Consider the following 22,218-nt stretch of genomic DNA (forward strand, 5'->3'; position numbering starts at 1 on the left):
AAAATCCATTGCCATGAAATTAAAACACATATGAAAAGAACGACTTCTCAAGTATTTTATGTCAACTAAAGGCACATTGTCATTTGTCAGTGTCAAAGTTGCAAATGCTAATATTTCAATTAATTCAATTTATTTTACACAATATTTTAATTTACACGTTATATTCACTTTCCTGAAACCTAAAACAAAAAGACAATGGCACGTTTCAGCGACGAAAATAGTGTAAAAGCACTAAACGGTGCATCTAAAGAGAAGAAGATCGTAAGTATTGGATTTTTAATTTATGATTGGAAGTAAACATTACTTTATAGGGTAGGACACTCTGAAGGTATGATTTACAAAAATCTGAAATCTATCATGTCTTATATGGCTGTAATCGTGTAGGGGGCATGGCTCTCCCAACTGGGAGAGAAATGAAGTGTACTGCACCACGCCTCTGCAATGCGTCTTGGATGTTTATATATAAATATAATCTTATCTAATTCTCGGCTATAATAATCTAGACAAATTCAAACAAACCACCTAATGGGTAGTGGCACCCATGGACATCTGCAGTTAAATATAGATAATTTTAAAGTTAAATAAGATAAATCTAGAATTCTACCTAAACCTAACATCACTGTTATTAGGTAGAATTAGAGGCGATAGTGATGGCTCTTGAGTTGAACCACAAAGGGTTCTATTATCTTTAGTCATCCTCTATCATTCTTAGTCATTTTATATAGGACTTTCTTAGTTTTATTTCTAAAAATCCTATGTCTTATGTTTAAGTTCTAGTTACTAGTTTTCTGGAATCTATCAAACACTAAATGTCCAACATTCCATGTCACGTAAAGTCATGTAACTAATTAAATGTATTTTTAAAGCAATTTCAGGAAGTAAGAAAAGAGGTAACATACAAATCAATTCAAGACAAACCCGCAGTGCATAATGAAGCATTCATGCTCATTGTGGAAGTGGCGAAGTGTCTCGTCACAGAAACATGCTTGCAGGCGTCACATCAGGCCTTGAGTGCAATTAATGATAGAAATGTTGAACATAGCAAGGAATACATGTCACATGATGTAAGTAGAAGATGCATTTATTGAGCAATGATATTCTTGTGGGTTTTTTACTTTGGAGCTTTGTGGTTTGAAGCTCAGAAGACTTACTATAGAGGAATTGTATAGTTACCTGAGTTTGTGAGCTTCCTATAAAGTTTTAAAAGTTATTTCTAGATTACCAACATCGTAATTAGCTTAGTTATTCTTATTCTTAGAGGAGACTCATATCCACCAAATTGTCAATAATTGTTCAATCATGACAAGAACCACACAGTACCCAATAGGGTAACTAATAAGTTACAGTAGTCTACTTAGTTATTTGGGCTATGCTCTATTCTGCACTGTTTTTTTTTAAGTTCCATATACTTTATAACCATATCACATATGCTCTTTAACTTCTTTTTTTATTTTACAGGTGCTGGATTATCCATGAGTAATTAAAAATATATATATAAAGACATGAGTGCTATCAACATTGATGCTTTAACCAATAAATATAATCTACATATATTCGAAGCCATTCCCATAGCCCTGTAAGGGCATTCATATTTATTACCAATAGGTAGATTTGTCTTAAAATGTTTGTTATGGAATTCCATCGCATATTTTCTTTAGGAATACATAGTAGGATATTTATAATTGTAAGTGCCAAGTGCTTCCCTGTTACAGCTATTATGCCTTTTAGACTGACCACCCATTGGCTGTTACTTGAGCAACTCGTAGCTTTAGCTATTAAGTTATGTTATAATCAATAAAAATAATATTTTTTTACAACATTATTATTATTAGGGGCTTGTAACAATATGTTAAATATTGTTAAATATGATTGTTAAAATTTAGGTACTTTTGCATTATGATAGCTATGGCTGCCCCTGCCTCATGCACAGATAATTTTATCGGACAGCAAGGATCTATGTAAACACATATACAATCAACTGTTGACAGATTTTTTGGATCAAACATATACTAGTCACTCAAAAGAAACAAACCAGAATCTCAAGCAGGAGCAGGTAAAGCAAAAGGTAAAGCAGCTTCGACAAAATGATAGCTTTAGCAACAATCACTCAATCGCGTTGCTAATGGGTGGTCAGCCTTATAGCTGTCTGCAACCTGTAAAAGATATAGTACGACAACTATACTTATATAATCAGATGGTCCAACTTAGCTCCCAAGTAGTGCCATTAGTGATAACTGTTATATTTAGAACTATTCTCTTATGCCCTAAGCAAAGTAACTATTTTTGGTATCAACGATGATTTAACAACTGCATTAATGCTACATTACAGTTTTGGTATACAGTGGCTGCATCGAATGCCTCAAATAGTTGTGACTACAACTCAAAAGTTATTATTGTGTACCGTTTGGTCGCATCTAGTTTTCGAAAAGCAAGTAGCTAAAATGTCGATCACCGATACTAAAATTAGCATGCTGCGGGCCTTCATGGATAATTCTTAGATTAGTAGATATAAACCTCTGGGGAAGCAATAGTTATAAACAGTTAAAAGTATGTACCTGATTATTGATCAGTAATATTCCACGAATATATTTATGGTTTTAGATTAATGAAATTTGTTTAACATAGATATTATGTCTCCATGATTAATAAATACACAAGTATATGCCCAATGTAATAAAAATATTAGTAGAGAAAACAATTGTTTTATTAATGTAAGTTAATGTCACTATAGTGAGATAATGACAATATGGAAAATTACACCATGGCAGTGATAAACCCAGAGGGTCATCCCCTCAGGGGGCTATTTGTCAAAAAATAATATATTTTATAGAGAGTTAGGCTTAGTGATCGAAGGAGTTAGGTTATTAATAAAAGTTATTTAATTAAACTTAACACTCACCTGTAATCTACTTTAGGAAAGCCTAGCTTTACGATAGAATATCCTAATTTAGTATTGATCATAGATGTCCATGGGCTACTTAATACTATAACACTTTCTACACTCACACCCCACACTAGAATTCCCTGTGTAGTGGGTGCCATGGACACATACAAATACACAAACACCCAGACCCAGAAATCTATTTTTTTTTTATATAATATAGGACTAGCAGACGAGCATGCAGTCCACCTGATGGGCTACTGCCGCCCATAAACAGCTGTAATAAACCCCAGATAGGATTATATATTCCTACCTGAGGTCGGCCACAGATGCGCCGCTACCCTTGAGGACTAAGCTGGAACGCCTCGGAAAAGTCTGTCTCCCTTACCACACCCTTCAAAACGGAACACAGCAGCGCCTAACACTGCTGTTATTAGGTAGAAATAAGTGTGGCAGTGGTGCCGCCGGAGTCGACCCACAAAGGGTTCTACCACCTTCAAAAAAATTCATCATTTAGAGGGTCTGGTTGGGATCGAACCCGGGACCCTCTGCGCGTCAGACCGGTATGGTGACCGCTCCGCTACGCAGGATAAAACAGAAAGATATTATGAAAAAATACATTGTTTTTATAAAATTTTATTATACAAATATTTTAGGGTTGTCTAATGACATTCAGAGAACTGTACCGCTTAGTTAAAATTGCCTTAATTAAACGGAAAGTATCCTGTTGTAAAAATAGACCAATTAGGAATTATTTTGAACGAACAGACAAAGACAGCAAACCAGCTAAACTTAACGGTAACAAATTCTGCAATTTTGTTAACTTCACGATGCAACCATTGTTTTTCAGCAATAAATATTGAATTAACATAATATTAACACGTTACTCATACATTTAATATACAGGATAAAACTAAAAAACCTAGTGTAAGCTATTATTGTCTAAAACTACAGCTATTCTCATACAGCCCCAAGGTTTTTTAACCATAGACAATAGTTTTAGGTATAAAAAATAATTTTATAGGCGGATGTGAACACCATAATGCCCAGAGTTCAGATGTAGTTTTGGCAAGGTACAGTTAGCAACAAAAGTGTTATGCAATAAGTATTATTGTGATATCCCATTTTTTACTATTAAAACATTTTATGTTTTAATCATGACGTATTTCGATAAATTTGAACAATGAAAATATAAATCATCAATTTCTATTGAATGTGAGATCAATAGGTTGATCAATGAAGGTTGATAGTTTGGAGCTTGTATTGGTATTAAGTTAAAAGTAGAAAACATTACATTAGTGCATTGGTACATTTTTATATTGCACCTAACATAATCATAAATTGAATTGCCATCAAAATAATTGTTTATAAATCTATAAAGTAACCATCATCATACAAATAACCATTAACATAACTAAACAATTTTACAACTTATAAATAGAGCACAATAATTGAAAATTTTATAAAATATGAAGATAGTAATGAGAAAGCACGTGTACTGAATATGTTACGTATAAGAATATAGATTTTTGCCACATGCTTTATAAAAACGAAAATCATCGTTTTTTGTACCTCTCTAATGGTATATATTTTTACGTTGATGTTATTTTTGAAATATTAACGCCGTAAAGTGTAATTGTGCTAAGACCAAACTTTCCAGAAAATCATAACCAGACAAATTTCCGATTTTTTTCTACAGTATTTATTTAATTCTTGACATTATCTTTAATCTGTGTGCAAAAATGGAGTTAGCACCTTCACTCTTTGAAACAACTGACAATTTAGAAATCTCTTTAAAAGACAGCATCAGTATAAATAGACAGATTCATGCCATTTTGCCACACACCTTTACATTCCTTCATTTAATGTTTAACATTATCAGCCTCTTTCCTTACTTCCATTATAAAATTGACAAATAAAGTAATCAGCTGAAATTATACAAACAATAACGATAAATATAAAAATCTTCAGCCAGGTGAAAGTCTAGATTTAGGTAGTATTACTATACTCATAAAACATACATTTTGGGCCTTTACGGTATAGCTTTAAATAGATTCACAGCCCCACGTGAGCACTCGACCGAGTGCAGCTCCAGGTGACTAAATATAGTCAACGAGTTATGTATTCTTGTAACGAGACACCACACACTATCGTGTCATACTTAAAATCACGCAAATCCGAGGGTAATCAACCAGGCAGGGTCATAGAGCACCAGCTTGAGTGTCCGAGCACATATACAGTCCTACACAATGGCTCCAACGGCAGTGGTGATAACATAGACAGCTTCTTCATGCTGCTACAATTCAAGTCTACAAACTGGCCTGCGAGGTAGCATGGTACGCCACTGGGCCATTGCGTCGGCGACATTAGAAGAGGTCCATCTCGTCGTTGCACATGACCTCTAGGAAGTCGTCGTCGTCGTAGTTCTGCAGGCGGCGGGAGTCGTCCGTGTCGGTCCGGTCGGGGAGCGGCGAGTGCGCGGGCGAGTGTGTGGGCGCGTCGGTGTCGCTGGAGCAGTCGCGCGCGTCGGTCGCCGGCGACGGCGGCGGGTTGGAGCCGTGCTCCGTCTGCACTGTCGCCTCGCCGCGCGACAACAACGACGGCAATTCTGAATCTGGAAAATTAACAAAATAGATATTTTTTTAAGGTCCTTCAAAAGTAAACACAACTCACGATACGATATAGGTCATCTTATGCCGCGGCGTGACTTCGCTGCATGGAGCATGGTTTGCGGGCCTCGAGGAATCCCTCCTTTTGGAAGGAAACATGGCCACAAACCTGTCCGCGGTCGGAAACACACAACTCAATGGTAGAATGAAGACCAATGAGAATGGCTTCAATTTTACCTTATAGAAGCAATCTCTTTATATACTGTATACTTTGTACTTGTGTGTACTTTATACTGTGTACTTTATATATTGTAGTAATGTGGGTAAACAATCGGAAATTTACAAGTTTAGTTCTTCTTGCAAATCACCAATTTTGTTTACCCAATTTATGAATACCCAAAAACTTTATAAAAATGTAAACAAATAACTTTTAGTACTCAGAAAAGATCATACTTTTTATACTTTAGCATATATGTAAAAACTTCTATAACTTTATGAGCATGTTATAAAATAAAAAGTTACCTGTCAGGCTCTGTTTCAACTGTTCCATAACTAATTGGCGGCTCTTCGCCCGCGCTTTTTTAACCTTCCGCGCGGTTTCCTTGCGTTCCTCATTGAATATCTGGTTGATCATATCTTGTGAAACCTCATCATCGCGTTTTAAGAGGAAAAAGTATACACCCCCTGAAGTACGACGCCGAGTGCCATTCTGTAATTAAAAAAATAGTTTCCAGAATATGTGGTTGTTTTTTATTTCTTTTTAGAAGCTATAATTTTAATACTTATCATTAATTTAACCGATTCCGTGCGGATGGCACCACAGTTGTGCCACATCCAATACAGTTTTGCCACATCCGCAAGGAATTGGTTAATAGCAAATTGTTTTTTTTTCTATATTCTATAAATCTTATAGATTGCATAAAATCCCTATAGGACTGACAATACATAGCCATTCCATTACTAAGTCTGTGTGTATAGATGTGACTCAAATGACCTCTAACATCTCAACCCAATGTTTCCAATAGCCATTTATCATCAACTCTTGATAGTCTCAAAAATAAAAGAGGCGAGGAAGGGATTTAACATTTACAAGAAGTCTTATTAAATGTTAGACTGAACACAGGATAAAGTAATCAGCTGAGATTATACAAACAATAACAATAAATATAAAAATCTTCAGCCAGGTGAAAGTCTAGATTTAGATAGGTATTACTATACTCATAAAACATACATTTTGGGCCTTTACAGTATAGCTTCAAATAGATTCACACATAACACTTTTCAATAAATATAATTTTACACACCATGACCAGCATTCCACCATCTGCTTCTAGCCTTTGTGTTTCTTTATATATTTCTATGGCCTTACTAGCACCCAATACTTGTATGATCCTCACTGAAAAAACATCAATTATTTTACATAATTATTAATTGTGTGTCTCTTAAATATGTAATTATATGACGTTTTGATTTGACAAATCAAGCATTTTTGAAAAAATCACCATTATAAAGAAATAGTTAATAAACATAATCAGCATCTTAATTTACATACATCCAAAGGGTCTTCATGTCAAGAAATTCATACTTACTAACTAAATCCTTTTTTTCTTCTGATAGTTTCTCAGCTATCTCGGCAGCTACCTCATCAATCGGATCCACTGATGAGACAGTTAGATTCATTAAGAACCTTGGCTTCTGATTGGTTCCCGGTGGTTGGTGGCTGTTCACCCGCTTCCCAAGCCTTAACTTAAGATTAGATCTATCTGAATTCCTCCTCTTATTCGTCGAGTTCTCTTCCACCTGGTGACTGTGGCTATTGTTAAAAACTTTCTTAGAAATAAAGTTGTCATCTAATCTATACTTAATAGTATAATCATAAGATTCAACGCCATATCTGCTTTTCTTTGAAACATCACAACTAACCATATCTTCTGTCAAGAGGTCCTCCTGTAAAGAAGAAATATATACATGGTATTTTTCAAAGAGTAAATTTAGATTGTATTTTCGACATATGTAATGTTTACAAATGTATATTATATGTATAACTCCATAAGATAGAGTAACCTACATGATCATTATCATTAATGGTGAATTATAAAAGTTAAATAAGACTTTTAAAGGAATTACAAGGATCCAAGTATATGGGCTACAAAGAAATCTTCCATATAAAAAGATGCTCTACTTTACCTGCAAAGCCTGGCACCAAACATTGTATTTGTCTTTTTTGTTGGGCTGTGCTTGGGACTGTGGGCGTCGGGGTCTTATCTTCGTGCGCTTGGGGCGTCGGCGAGGCTCGTCGTCGGACTCGGAGCCCGAGGACTCCGCCAGAGATGCCTCGTCACTCTGCTCGTCTTGTATCTGCATGTTTACCAACGATGGAGGGTTGAAGGCCTCAGGTCGCGCCAAGGGAATGTACGTGCCCTCCTCTACATCAGAATCCTCCAGCTGAAACGACACAGCAACGTTATATCCAAATGTTCACAACAAAAAACGCCCAAACGTCAGTTCCGATTATTTTTCACAAATACAACACAGTGTTTCGCTCCAATTTAATAAAACTATCCGTCTCCTATTGCGTTAACTATTTTTCAACCTTATATAGGATACTTAAGGAAACAACAAACAGATTTATACTTTTTTGTAAGGCACAAAGTAATGACGATTAAAAAGCAGATTATTGCGCGCAAACCTCGCCCTCCTCCCGCTCGTTGGACACCTCCACATCTAATTCTCCTTCTGTGGTCGACATCATGATCAGCGAAAGCGGTCCAAGATAAATAATGAAAGCACATGAAAGTGTTTTACGAAATTGAAATAAATTTTAACTTCGCCTCTTATTCGGTAGGTATTCGAAGGTGCTGTCATTTAAACAAGCATAGATAAATTAGCGAAAATGGTAGCGAAAGTGACGCTGTCAGAATATTTTAATTATACAGATTATACTTGTTTCATAGATTAGTAAAGATACTTTGCCGCCTCGAAATTGAATGAAGCCACAAACGGCTTATTTTAGTAAGTTGTTTTTTTGAATTCACATTGACAAATAAAAACATTTTTAGAGAAAATTTACGAATAAATAACTAATACTGCGTAATTTACGTAATAAATAAATAATTATTTAAATAATTTTAGGGACATTTTAGCACGGAGACGTGGCAAAACCTTTTTACGCAACTATTTCAATTCTCAAAACTGGGTACATTTTCTTGTTAGGAGTGAGTAATCTTTACTAATCTATGACTTGTTTACATAGTTTGTTATAATATGAACAATAAGTACGGTGCTTATTTAGTAGAATATTATAATTTGCAAAAAGGGAATATTATTGTATTTTTGTTTGAACATTTATTTGTACACTTTCATAATATTTTACATTTCAGAATTAATATATCGATACCAGAAGTATCAATTAATGTAAGGGACAAAACACGGTTTTTCAGGAGAGGCAAAAAACGTTTTTATTTTTGTTTATATGTCCATAACTTTTTACTGTCTACTTCAATTTTAATTGTGTCTAGATCAAAGTTTCTTAGAAAATCATCTTCTTTCATGCTATAAACGAAAGATTTAGGAATACCCAGCGGTTTAAAATATAGCATGTCCCTTACATTAAAAAAATATGTTTAGTTGTACCTTACGTTACTAATATTTTATGTGTAAACCGACTAGCATAGTGTAAGCAACAAGAGCAATAGAAAATTATACGTAATTCTGTTGTAAAGGACTTTTACAGTGTAGCAATTTGATGTAACCATAGATTATCTACTATAATTAAGGTATTTTAACACAATGGAAATAGGTTATTTGCATGGTTAATGTTAGTTTCAGCTTAGTTATCACAGATTTAAATGAAATTTAGGGATACAAAAAAAACGATTTATTGTTAATACAATTTTTTATTTCCGACTTTTATGTCTGCGTTATAATTATATTTGACACACTAATCAGTCTATAAAACTTTTCTAAAAGTAACAGTTCTAATAAGTATAAGTATAAGTTCTTACACACCTATTAATCAATGTAAAAATAAAGTAGGCTATACACGCTACGGTAGACCTGAGAGGTTAACTCGTCAGGTCTACCCCAACGTGTATGGCTATCTTTTGACACCATTATCTCTTTTAATTAACAGTCTGTACTTTTAATAATTACGTTTAATTAGCTTTATAATTATAATCAACAAATGGATAAAAATAATAGTTTTCTCAGAATTCTTATTTATTTAGTAATTTAATGAACGTATTGGAAACGAAAGACAGATGAAAAATATGAATTGTCTGAAAAATGAATGAATAAAATACATAATATAAATGATATAAATATTAATATAAGAAATATATACCTAGTATTACAAGAATAAATAATTAGGTATGAGCAGACAGATTATGATGATAACTATTGGTAAATTAAACTATTTTAATGGTGAAATTAAAATAGCTTAATTCCCTAATAGAAAAAGTTATTCCGACCATTTCGGTTGGTATAACTTTTTCTATTTGGTATTTTATCTAGTTATCATCATCAGCTGTCATCACATCTTCATCGTCGTCGGTTTCATTGAGGGTATCTTTAACTGGCGATTTATTCGGAAGGTTCAAATATTCACAATGAAATCTTCTTGGTATTATACCGGTGTCGCACAATTTTTTGAGGTCATTGTATTGTATTGAGCCTCTCATTATAAAGAGATGGCAAATTATCTGTGTTTCTTTGACTTATGTCATTACTAGTACTTTCAGCTGCAGATTCATTTTTTTGGTCTATATTTTTTGTATTTTTACCTCTAACAGCACTTCTTTTCCCAATCCCTTTACCCTTTCCTCTTGCGTTAAAATTCTTTGGAGGTAATTCTTTGGAGACTTCTATGTCATAAGTATCACCAGTCTCTAACATTGTATATTTAACTTCAATTTTCGCATTCTTTTTAAATGTGCACACTCTTATGTTTTTTATACGCAGGTCTTTATTTTTAAGAGTAGCTTGAGTGAATACAGATTCCGCCAGATTCTGGAAGTTGATGAAATCTGTATGCTCTAAGACACTCACTTTATATGGTTGAGGCCGTTTCCTAGCACTCTCTATAAAACTTGGCCATTGCGAAGGTGCCCAAACAATTAGTTTTCTTACTTCCCTCTCAATAACAGCATGCATGCTGTCAACTGGCATGTATGTATGCCCCGCTAGAAGGTAATTAATTTGTATAACTTTTAGATTTTTAGATTGTTTTGTTAGATAAATTGTTATCGTTTGATTGTTTGTTAAAATAAAGATAGTTTTGTTAGATAATAATGTAAGAGAATAATTCTTAAAAAACTCTAATCATTCATTAATGTAAGGGACATGTTACTTAAATCGACAGATTTGCGGTTTAAGGTAAGGGTGTAAATTACTTAATACTATGACTTACTGTATTTTTTAGAGAAAACAAAAATGTAATCGTCTGTTACATCATTTTTTTGTCATAAATCGTTTTACGCAGGCCAAATTTTTTTACTGTAAGGGATTTTCTTTTGACGATAGATTTTTTTCAATAATACCATACAATAGAGCTCAAAATTCTGAATCCAATGATATATATAACTCATTTTCGCCAAAATGTCCCTTACGTTAATTGATACTTCTGGTATCGATATGTTGATGAATTACAATAGATGTCCCTTCTGTCTCTATATTACACATTTCTGCATTAGGGGAGTCATTGGTAGATAGGTATAATTATCATACTAACGATAAATTTATTATTTAGGTCTTTTCGAATACAGTTCATAAGCCGGAAGCTGTATTTGGAGCAACCAAATTTTCTCTCAAACTGCTCTGATTTATTGTTTCTATCGTATTTTATCCCTACTTCTGCATTTTTCTGTGAAGAAGTTTCTTTTACAGTACTTCTTATTATTATAAATACTCTGTTCTTTTTACTTTTGACTTCTTTGATAGTTTGCGTCGAATGAATGGATATGACAAATTATATCATAGAACATGTATGTTATTTATTATCCAATCCGACAGTTATTGACCTTAAAAATGGGAAAATAAGTCTAATTATCTTTGTAGGGCCGCGATAGAAACAGTAAGCAGAATCACATTACGACCACACGACCGCCAATCGTTATTTGATGTCAGAAGTATTCGCCTACCCCGCGAGAGACCTCCTCTAGATGAATACGATCCAATACAGTATAGGGAGCCAAAAGCACCTATAAAGTATTTATTATTTTTTACTTTATTACCGTTACACTTATGTTTCATCATATATCCCGTAAACTGTTCTAGAGATGTAATAATTGTTATTCAGAATTTGTTACTTACCTATTTGGTTCATTGAGGCCCGCTATTAGCAATCTCCCTATCCATTTATTCCTACCAAAAACTGTATATATCCTCCCTATAAAAAATATCTAAATGTCCAACTTGGTAGGCATATCATTGGATAAATAGATAATTAAGAACGGGCCTATATCTGGATAGATAGCGCTTATGACTGTACTTCCGAATTATACTTTTGTGTTGTTTTACAATTGTGTAACATATTAATGTTCTTTTGTATATACCCTACAGATTATGGATGGCTTATTTCAACTTCCTCCGATCTCTCTTCGGCGCTGGCGTGCTCGGTATACCCTTGGCCATCAGTCAGGCTGGCATCATTCTTGGTCCTATAATAGCGATATGTATTGCTCTTCTTATCATTCACATGCAATTGACTTTGGTGAGTTGACCTTATGATTTTTACTTTCCACTTTTCATTAGAACTTTATTATTCTTACCCGACCATGAAGGGGAAATGTTTTTCGAGCGTAGTGAATGTTTTATATCTCATTATTTAGCATGCCTTACAACCGAAACGGCTTAACGGCTTTTAACGTACCTATGAGGTGTCGTTGGATCGTTATATTGCGGGAGTGACATGCTTCAATCTTTTTCAATTATCCTTTTTAGTTAATTATTTACTAAGCTGTTTGGTATTTTTAATGATAAATACTTATATTCATCTTTTAAAATGAAATTTTTAACCTTATTGGAGGCCTTATGGAGTTGTTGCCTGAAAGGACTGAATAACTTGCGTTATATTTTTAGCTAGCCTGCCTAAACGAAATCAGCAGACAACTTAAAATTCCATATATTTCATATCGATATGGATTTCGTATAGCGTTATTGCACGGACCTTCTATGTTTCAAGCCATAGGGCCGTATGGGCCGTGAGTATTTCAAAAAAATATTATTTGTGTAAGTTTATGGTGAGAAAGTATTTTTTTATAATATGGGAGTAGCAGACGAGCATGCAGTCCACCTGATGGTAAGTGGCTACTACCGCCCATGAACGTCTGTAATCAACCCCAGATAGGATCGGATCCCACCTGAAGTCGGTCACAGATGTGCGGCTACTCCTAGGACTAAGTTGGAACTCCTCGGAAAAGTATGTCTCCCTTACCGCACCCTTCGAACCAGAACACAGCAGCGCTCAACACTGCTGTTATGAGGCAGAAATAGATATGGCGGTGGTGTCGCCAGAGTCCAACCACAAATGGTTCTACCACCTACAAGTAGTAAATAAGTTGTTATTAAGTGATCGATCATAATAATGTGTTCATAATTTATACTAATTTCACGAAAAGTAGTAGGTAAATAAGTAAGCTGACCATTTGATGTAAGTGGTAAGTGGTCGCAATCGCCCAGGGGCCCAAAGGTCACGGTAACTTATTGCGAATTGAAATAAAGCTTTATGTGAGGTAGGCTATAGATGCGTTGTTAGCTCTGAGGACTAAGTACTCCACGCGAATTCGCCTTTTGGCACCATCGATACACTTATTTTGCCTATTGCATTGCGAGTGATTAAAAGTGCGAGTCAAAATCGTCGTAGGATTAGGTAGGTAGGTAATATTAAGATCTAAGATCATTTGTCCACCGCACCGTCACCGACCCTATACCGAGAACGAGATTATTTTGAACCGATTTTAATTATGTCGTAACGGCGATAGTTTGTCCACTGCGACCGATATCGGCGGTTTATTTTCTTCCAGCTGTCACTCGTGTGACGGCAGTGTATGAACAAGTTCCAATGTGTTTTATATTTCCGACAAATCGGTCCGTCAAAATCTCGGTGCCGATCTAGCAGTCACGCCGATCTACTCGAAATATCGGCGGCCGGGATGTAAGGCTGTTTGTCCACTGCACCGTCACCGAGCCTATACCGAGAACGAGATTATTTCGGGCCGATTTTTATATGTCGTGACGGCGACATTTGGTCCACTGCGACCGATATCGGCGGTTTATTTTCTTCCAGCTGTCACTCGTGTGACGGCAGTGTATGGACAAGTTCCAATGTGTTTTACATTACCGTCAAAAACTCGGTGCCGATTTAGCGGTCACGCCGATCTACTCGGAATATCGGCGGCCGGGATGACGGTGCTCGGATGACGGACGTGCGGTGGACAAGCTGCTATGGTAAATGTATGTACGCTACTTCGGCGCCGTCATTAATCGGTGACGGTGGCGGTGGACAAACAGAGTAACAAAAAATATTGCATTCCTTCAGGACCATCATAGCTGTGTTCATGCTGCTCAGTCAACTCGGGATATGCACAGTATTTGTAATATTCACTACGGATAGCGTTCGTGATGTTAGTACTTAGCTTTACTAATTTAAGAAATAGGTACATGAATATCCCTGTTTTATTTTCTCTGCGTACGGGTCAGTCAGTTGGGACATTATGTGACGAGGCTACATATGTACTCGTAGTAATGAATGCATTTAATCCGTAATTGCTTGATTTTCAAAATGTCTATCTTCGTTATGCGGTGAGCTCGCAGACTTAAATCCATAATATGATTAATTATTGCAAATCAAGCGTTGATTTATTCATCTATAATTTCAATTTTGGCAGTAGAAAAAAATCTACGTTAACTTTTCTAACACAATTTATAACCTTTAAGAATACTTTACTAATTAAAGGTTCACTTCGATTGTCCGTAAAGGTTTTAGAATTACTACTACAAGTACAACACAAGCATGCCTATATGCTTGTGTTGTACTTGTGTTTTTCATTTCTAGATAATGGATTGGGATACCTCTAGACCGGCCATGTTGACTCTACTGCTTCCTTATTTATTTCTGGAGTATTTCATGAAAACGCTCAAAATTGTCAGCTATATATCTATGATGGGTATATCTTCTACTATTTGTTGATTTCAGGGGTTCTAATACCATCTCTTAAAATAATATTATTTTAATCATACATTAAAATTTCGTATCACGACCTCGTTAAAGTAAGGTTTATTTTATAATATTACAATATCAAGTCAGTCGAAATTATTCATTCTTTTTTCTTGCAGGAAATTTATTTTTTAAGCAAAATACATATAATAGTTTAAGTTGGTTTTATACAATGAATAATCGACAAAATGAATTACTTATTATTTTATATCACTCGGCATTATAGTGTTGATGCAATATATAAATAAAACTTTCCTGAACTATGATGGTTTTTAAAAGATGGTGGTAGGCCCCCAGGACTGCTGTAGTCTTAAAATATTAGTATAATGGATTAGATCATTATTTGAGAAATTCGTAAAAAAATTCTTCATCTACCTATGAATGAAGGATTAAGAGATTAAATTCAGGAATTAATCAGTATACCCATATACCTACATCTAATTAATACGCGTAGTTGAACGGTTAATACGCGAATGAATAATGAACTCCTAAAGGTTAATGAGTGAAAAGGACCAAACTTCCTAAAATATTCTTAGTGCTTTTAAAATTATGTTTATTTATAATTCGTTGATATTTTCACCACAACGTTAATCAAATAAGGCATCCATTATTTTGCATGTTAAAAGATCTCATTCAATTATACCGCTTTCAGGTAATTTTATGAATCTGATCGGCTGGCTCCTGGTGATTTACCATATATTTCTAGCGCCACGCGGTGTGGTCAAATACGGAACCACTGACGCATTGGCCCTATCTTTTATTACTGGTGCTTGTCTCTTCAATTTGAGTGCTGTTGCTGTGGTAATGTATCATAACTAAATTTCGTTTAGTTCAAAACATATCTTTGTGTTATTCGGGCATTATTCGAACAAAACGGAATAAAGTTTTTTTTATAACTTTACTCTCTTTTTCTCTTACATTTTCATACCCTCTTTTGTGTCATTTTTGGGCACCGGTCTCCACTCTCCACTCCACCATACTTTAATAGGGTGAAGAGAGGTAGGTACGGGTTAGTGGTTGGTATTTAGTGTTAAAACCGCATACGTCACGTACCAGGTTTAGTGACTGCTATGGAAGGATAACAAACCTAACAGAAAATATATTATTTAGCGATTACGATCACCCATCTCAGTTTTGACCGTGCCAGATATTCCTCACCGTTTATATCGAAGATGGTAGAACCCTGCGTGGTCCGACTCTTGAAGAACCGCTGTCACCCTTACTTCTGCCTAATAACAGTAGTGTTAAGCAATGCTTTGTTCTGATTTGATGTGTGTAGTAAGGGAGAGATATTTTTCCGAAGCATTCCAATTTAGTCCTCAGAGCAAGCGGCGCATCTGTGGCCCACCTCACTCTCTATTATTTCTTATTTCCAGAGTTTATCACTAGACAAAGCACTAAAGGACCCCACGGTTTTGACTAAGAGATATGGCGTCATCACGATCGGTATATTCGTGCCGGCCGTTCTGTCGATAATTTTCGGTATTTTCGGCTACTGGTCTTTTGGCGCCATGGAGGAAAACATACTGAGATCTTTGCCCTTTGATGACGAGTAAGACCAAAGTCTTATTTACTACTTGGCTCATATTAGTAGTTTAATTTAAGAAACAAATTTAATGATATTATAAGGTGTAAAAAGACAAATAAAAGGATTATAACAATAGGTCGTCATAAAATCGTTTATAATATCTAAGATAAGTACATCCAGCTGACTTGCATATCTTAGTCTTCAGGGGTCTTCAGAACAACGCATCTAACTCGTCATATTAATAGCTAGGTACCTACTTAACGTTCCGAAATATAAGTACTTAGTTAACATTCTTCAAAAAGTATTATAATTCAAAATAAATTATTTACAATTCTTAAATTTTTTAAAATACTTAAAAAAATATATTTATCCTAGAATCCCAGTAGAATACTTAGTATAATTCGGGAATACCTCCAAATATATTTATTGAACAACTTAATTGAAATTTAAGGTTATTTTCTCATATCTGTCTGTAATAGATCTCGCAACTGTACCTACGGGTATTATACAGAAATTCAGTTGTATTTAAGTAGGTAAGGAAAATAAGTAATTTTTCAGAAGTATAGAAATTCAATTGTAAATAAAACTCATCGACGCCCAACTATCAGTACAAGCATTTTACATTTTACCGTATTTTCCGTATTCCTTAATTAATCATTAAATAATTCTTCTTGCAGATTAGCGTTGCTGGCGATAGGTCTGTATCTAATTTCCATAGCGTTCGCTTATCCTATCCAATGTTATCCGGCGACGCAGCTTATTGTGGAGGTGATAAAGAATTACGACGTCGACTTCACTCCTTCCGATGAAACCCTTAAGACCATCGAGGCGTTTGCTAGACCCGTTTTTGTGTTGGCTTCTTGTAAGTTTTTTTCAGCGTTTTTTATGAAGTTGAAAAAATAGCATGCGTATATTATTACACTACATGTTTAAAGGGTGTGGTAAGAGAGACAGACTTTTCCGAGGCGTTCCAGCTTAGTCTTTAGGGGTAGCGGCGCATCTGTGGCCGACCTCAGGTACGAATATTGAATCCTATCTGGGGTCGACTACAGATGTCCATGGGCGGCAGTAGCCACTTACTGTCAGGTGGACTGCATGCTCATCTCCTACTCATTATTATAAAAAAAAAATCATGTAGCGGTATGTGTAAAGGGATCCCTTCGTGATTCGACTCCGAAAGCATCGTGGCATGTTTTTGCTAAACAATAACATTGTTAAGCCTTCTGCTTTCTGGTTTGAAGAGGTATTCTAACTAAGTCTTCAAGGGTTAAAGGTTACATGTACCTACATGGGTGGTAATTGCGTGGATGCCACTTAGGTTCCATCAGGTGAAGTGCATGTTTATTTGATCCTTCTACAATATAAAAATATATTGTCCTAATAGAAGTAAAAAGATCTATCAATTAAAGTGTAGTCGTTTCTGATTTCGTTATGAATTATCTTTTTAAAAACACTAATATGTCTAAAAAGAATATTCCCCGTGAATACCACAATATTACCGCGACCTTAACATGATTATTTTATATTTCAGTTCTAATGTGTTACATAGTACCATACCAAGCTGCAGTTGTGTCTTTTATGGGCAACTTCTGCACGTCACTGATGGTTCTGGTGTTCCCCGCGACCATGGAACTGTGTTTACTCTATCCCAAAGACTATGGGAGGTACAACGTGTACCTTATAAAGGACGTTATAATTATTGTACTAGGATTGCTGGCTTGGTTGTTTGGAGTGCTGCTGTGCGGCAATCTTTTATATATCCGAGTGTTGACAACACAATGTAATGTAATTACTGATTATTTTCGCTGACTGACAGTGTAGGTATATTACAACAGACAATGGTATTAATGCTGTGAAATTAAATGGTTTATGTATTTTTTGTTTTATTTACCCATTCTATCGTTCGTTATTAAAAATCAATCCATTCAGCCTACTAAAGATCGAAATTAGAACATTTCTAGTACCTAGTTGTTACAGGATGGGTTTGACTAGCGTAGCGAAAAAAATCTAAGTCTATAGGTTTGACTGAATGTAGGCAGGTAGGTAAGCTTCCTAACCGAAGCAGATAATTGTAATAACCACGAAACAAGAAAAGTAGGAAATAACGTCTACGCAGAAGGTGACCGAGTATTATACTAAACGAGCTTTTGCCCGCGGCTTCGCTCGCGTTACGAAGTAATATTTTCATCCCCTATTTTATCCCCTTGGGGGTAGAATTGATCAAAATCCTTTCTTAGCGGATGCCTACGTCATAACATCTACCTGCATGCCAAATTTCAGCCCGATCCGTCCAGTGGTTTGGGCTGTGCGTTGATAGATCACTATGTCAGTCAGTTACCTTTGAGTTATATATATTTAGATTTCGTCAAAGATTCTACAAGATTTATTTACTATAAAAATATAACAAACATTGCTATAAAGTGATCGCTTGATAAATATTAATTATTTTTAAGTACATCTCTAATACCTGTATTGTATATTTATCTTTAACTATTTTCATATTCTGCCTAAACAGACAAGACAATTTGACAACTGCCAAGAAGATTCCTGTTTTCAGTTTTCAATAATTTACATAGTAGGTAATATAATATTTATTAAAATTTAAATGGAATGTAATATTCAATCAAATGCTACCAAATTCATCAATTGTAGCAATGTTTATATTGCTACAACTTGATTTAACGGACGTCGGCAGAATTTATTCTTCGTGAGTAAACAGAGTTAAATTGTACTAATATAAGTTTGTAAGTAATTTAAAAGTGGCAAAACCGTTTGTGGTTCGACTCCGGCGACACATCTATTTCTGCATAATAAAACAGTGTTAAGTGCTGCTGTGATCTGGTTTGAAGGGTACGAAGGGGAGACATACTTTTCCGACGCGTTCTAGGTTAGTCCTCAGAGGCGGCGGCGCATCTGTGGCCGACCCCAGGTAGGAATATCTAGTCTTACCTGGGGTTGATTATAGATGTCCAAGAGCGGCAGTAGCCAATTACGGTCAGGTGGACTGCATGCTCGTTTGTTACCCGATATTATAAAAAATAGTTATGATTCCATTTATTTATAACTGAAATATCTTTATAGGAAAAATCTACCTCTGTGGACGTGGGACTGCGTGAACGAAAAGTGCGTGCCTACTAAAACGAAACTCACAGAAAATGCAATTTCGCTAACGACATGCAACATGTTATGTGCGTCCATGCACTTGTGGCCTCTGCCCACGGGACCAGTGAGCTTGTCCACCACCGCTGCACCAGTCCGTTCTGATCTCTTCCAGCTGCAGATCGTGGCCTTCCCATCGCCACCCGTACACGATCTTATACGCGACACCTTTGATATATTTCGGGAAGATTTACACAAAATGGAAAAGGAAGTTTTCGGTTTTGAAGAATGGCGCAGCGTTTTAGTTCGAATAACTATCAATAAGAATGGAAGTGGTGATCCTCGGATGCTTCTTAACACAGACGAGAGCTACATACTTTCAGTCCATCCGATGGGCAATTCTATAACAGTGGATATAAATGCAAATTCATTTTGCGGCGCGAGACACGGATTGGAAACATTGCTGCAGTTAGTGTGGTTCGACACGTACGTCGGTTGTTTATTTATGATGGAGGCAGCCAGCGTTGTGGACGCCCCGCGGTTTCGTTACCGAGGACTGTTATTAGACACGGCCCGTAACTATTTTCCTGTTAATGAACTATTACGAACTATCGATGGCATGGCGGCGTGTAAGCTTAATACATTTCACTGGCACGCCACGGAATTTCAAGCGTTTCCTTTGTTATTGAGTAGCGTACCACAATTGGCTCAATACGGAGCGTATAGTTCAGAAGCTGTTTACACGACAAACGACGTGCGTTTGGTGGTACAGCGAGCGAGGTTGCGAGGCATACGCGTTCTATTAGAAGTGGATGTGCCGTCACACGTGGGTAGCGCCTGGGACTGGCAGTCACATCAAGGGTTCGGCAAGTTGATACATTGCGATGATAAGCAACCTTGGAATGCGTACTGCGCTGATCCTCCCTGCGGGGAGCTTAACCCGCGTAATTCCCACGTGTTTACCATTCTAGAGAGCGTTTACAGAGAAATACTACAGCTCACGGGTGTCGACGACATTTTTCACATGGGCGGCGATTACATTTCGAGCAAGTGTTGCCTAGAACAGTTCAATTCTTCAGACCCGGCAGAAATTTGGCTAGAATTCACGCGTAAGGCCTTACGACGTCTGGAGATTGCTAATGGAAAGTTGCCTGAATTAACCCTGCTGTGGTCATCTCATTTAAGTGAACGAATAAAATTGGATTTGAAGGCGTACGTTTCGAATATCGGCTTACAAGTGCGTAGCGTCGGTTGGGCTCATAAGTATATTACCGGCGTGCGTACAGTGATATCACATGAGGACGCGTGGGATTTGAACAGTGGCTTTGGTGCATGGCAGGAGGTTTCAGACGGCGCGCCATATAACTCGTGGCAACGAGTGTATGAGTATCGGCCTTGGGCGCGAGGCACTGGGTGTATACAAGGAGGGGAAGCGATAGTTTGGTCGTCGACACTTAGCTCAGGTGGGTTAGACTCCCGCGTGTGGCCCAGAGCCGCTGCGATTGCGGAAAGGCTGTGGTCTGACCGACCAGAAGGAGCCACTAGACCTGTGCATGCCAGATTAGATATACAAAGATCACGACTCGTATCTCGGGGTATACGAGCCTCTCCATTGTGGTCGATGTGGTGCACTCATAATCCATATACGTGTGATTAACATTTTTTAAAACATATTTTACTAAGTAATTGATACATAAGCTCTCACATGCTTCTATATTTATTTAAAATACTTCAGTACGTTCTTTATAAATTTATAACCGGAAATGTAGCAGCCCTAAGTATTAGGATACGGATGTTACGTAGGGTATAGCAAAATCAGTTTCCGCCAAGCTTTGGCTTAAGTTGCGTTTAGAAACTTATCCTGTGTAAATAATCACCGATAATAAGAAAAATGTAACAAACAATACAATTAATAATTATAATATAGGCAACTTTTACTATCTTTTTTATTAGAAAATAAAAATATATTTCTTAAAAGAAGTTAAAGCTATTTCCTTTTTAAACAACATTCAATTTCAGAACGTAATACATTCGGATACACGTACTTAACATTTTATTTTTAAATATCTTAAAATATATCTACTTATTAATATTGAATAAAATAAAATAAATAAGGAGGATAAAATATAAAAATTGACAAAACTTATTTTGTTTTTATACAAAAAAATTAAAGTAGTAAAACACCTAACGTCTATAGCGTCATCTAGCGCCAAAAGTGAACATTTTGTTATTTTTAACAATTTTGTTCATAAATTTGATTTAAGTAAATAAACAATAAATTAATAATAATTTACTTGAAACTAAATGTTAAGGGATTTTTGGAAATATCTAAGATGGGTGAAAAGTAAAAGTATTTGAGAGATTTTGAAAGCAAGATAGTAATTAGAATTAACATATTATTGAATACACAAACTTGTAATTAAATTACAAAATGTAATGTAAAATAAATATAATAAATTAATATTATAATAATTAAGAAACAATGTGTACTTTAAGACTTGGCATGTTATGTATGGAATTATCATTATGTGTGGAATGGACTTTATCTTTTTATAGTTCATAAATCTTTTGTTAATCCAAGCATCACTACTTTTAGCCTTTCATAGACGATTCCGTATCACTTCTCATATATTAATTGTTAAGTTACAAGATAAAGATGAGTACAAATCCTCACAACTTGTGGTAATCGTAATTGCATCTTCAAGTTGAGTGTGACTATATTTCATGTATTGGAGGGCCTGTATTGTTATTGTAGTTTGTTGATCACTTTGATGAAGGTAGGTTTTACTCCAGAGGCACAACCGTCACGCCTATTTCTGTCTAATAACAACAGTAAAGAAGACGTATTTAAACGAGGCTTAGACGTATTTAACTTAGTCCTCAAGGA

At 35.8% G+C, this 22,218-nt stretch overlaps 3 protein-coding genes across 3 annotated transcripts; 2 read left to right on the forward strand and 1 right to left on the reverse strand.

Moving 5' to 3' along the window:
* Positions 1–70: 70 nt before the first annotated feature.
* On the forward strand, positions 71–2,695 carry MHF2 (centromere protein X-like). The gene is made up of 3 exons (XM_073086364.1): positions 71–261; positions 867–1,064; positions 1,459–2,695. Exons 1-3 carry the CDS (start codon positions 196–198, stop codon positions 1,474–1,476), a joined length of 282 nt encoding a protein of 93 aa, XP_072942465.1. The 5' UTR covers positions 71–195; the 3' UTR covers positions 1,477–2,695.
* An 806-nt stretch (positions 2,696–3,501) lies between these two features.
* Phax (phosphorylated adaptor for RNA export) lies at positions 3,502–8,381 on the reverse strand. The gene is made up of 6 exons (XM_073086400.1): positions 8,180–8,381; positions 7,678–7,935; positions 7,080–7,437; positions 6,795–6,886; positions 6,013–6,199; positions 3,502–5,495 (listed from the first exon to the last, which is right to left on the reverse strand). The coding sequence occupies exons 1-6, from the start codon at positions 8,240–8,242 to the stop codon at positions 5,248–5,250; spliced, it is 1,206 nt and encodes a 401-aa protein (XP_072942501.1). The 5' UTR covers positions 8,243–8,381; the 3' UTR covers positions 3,502–5,247.
* Positions 8,382–11,335: 2,954 nt separating this feature from the next.
* Positions 11,336–21,305, forward strand: LOC140752587 (probable beta-hexosaminidase fdl). Its single transcript, XM_073086928.1, has 7 exons — positions 11,336–11,471; positions 11,545–11,694; positions 12,049–12,199; positions 16,081–16,256; positions 16,910–17,094; positions 17,764–17,956; positions 19,314–21,305. Coding segments are annotated over exons 1-7 (2,532 nt in total). The 5' UTR covers positions 11,336–11,469; the 3' UTR covers positions 20,989–21,305.
* The last annotated feature ends 913 nt before the right edge of the window (positions 21,306–22,218 follow it).

Source organism: Epargyreus clarus, unplaced genomic scaffold, assembly GCF_041222505.1.
Source record: "Epargyreus clarus isolate Ecla_fem2 unplaced genomic scaffold, WU_Ecla_fem_2.2 ptg000024l, whole genome shotgun sequence".
Classification (NCBI taxonomy): Eukaryota; Metazoa; Arthropoda; class Insecta; order Lepidoptera; family Hesperiidae; genus Epargyreus; species Epargyreus clarus.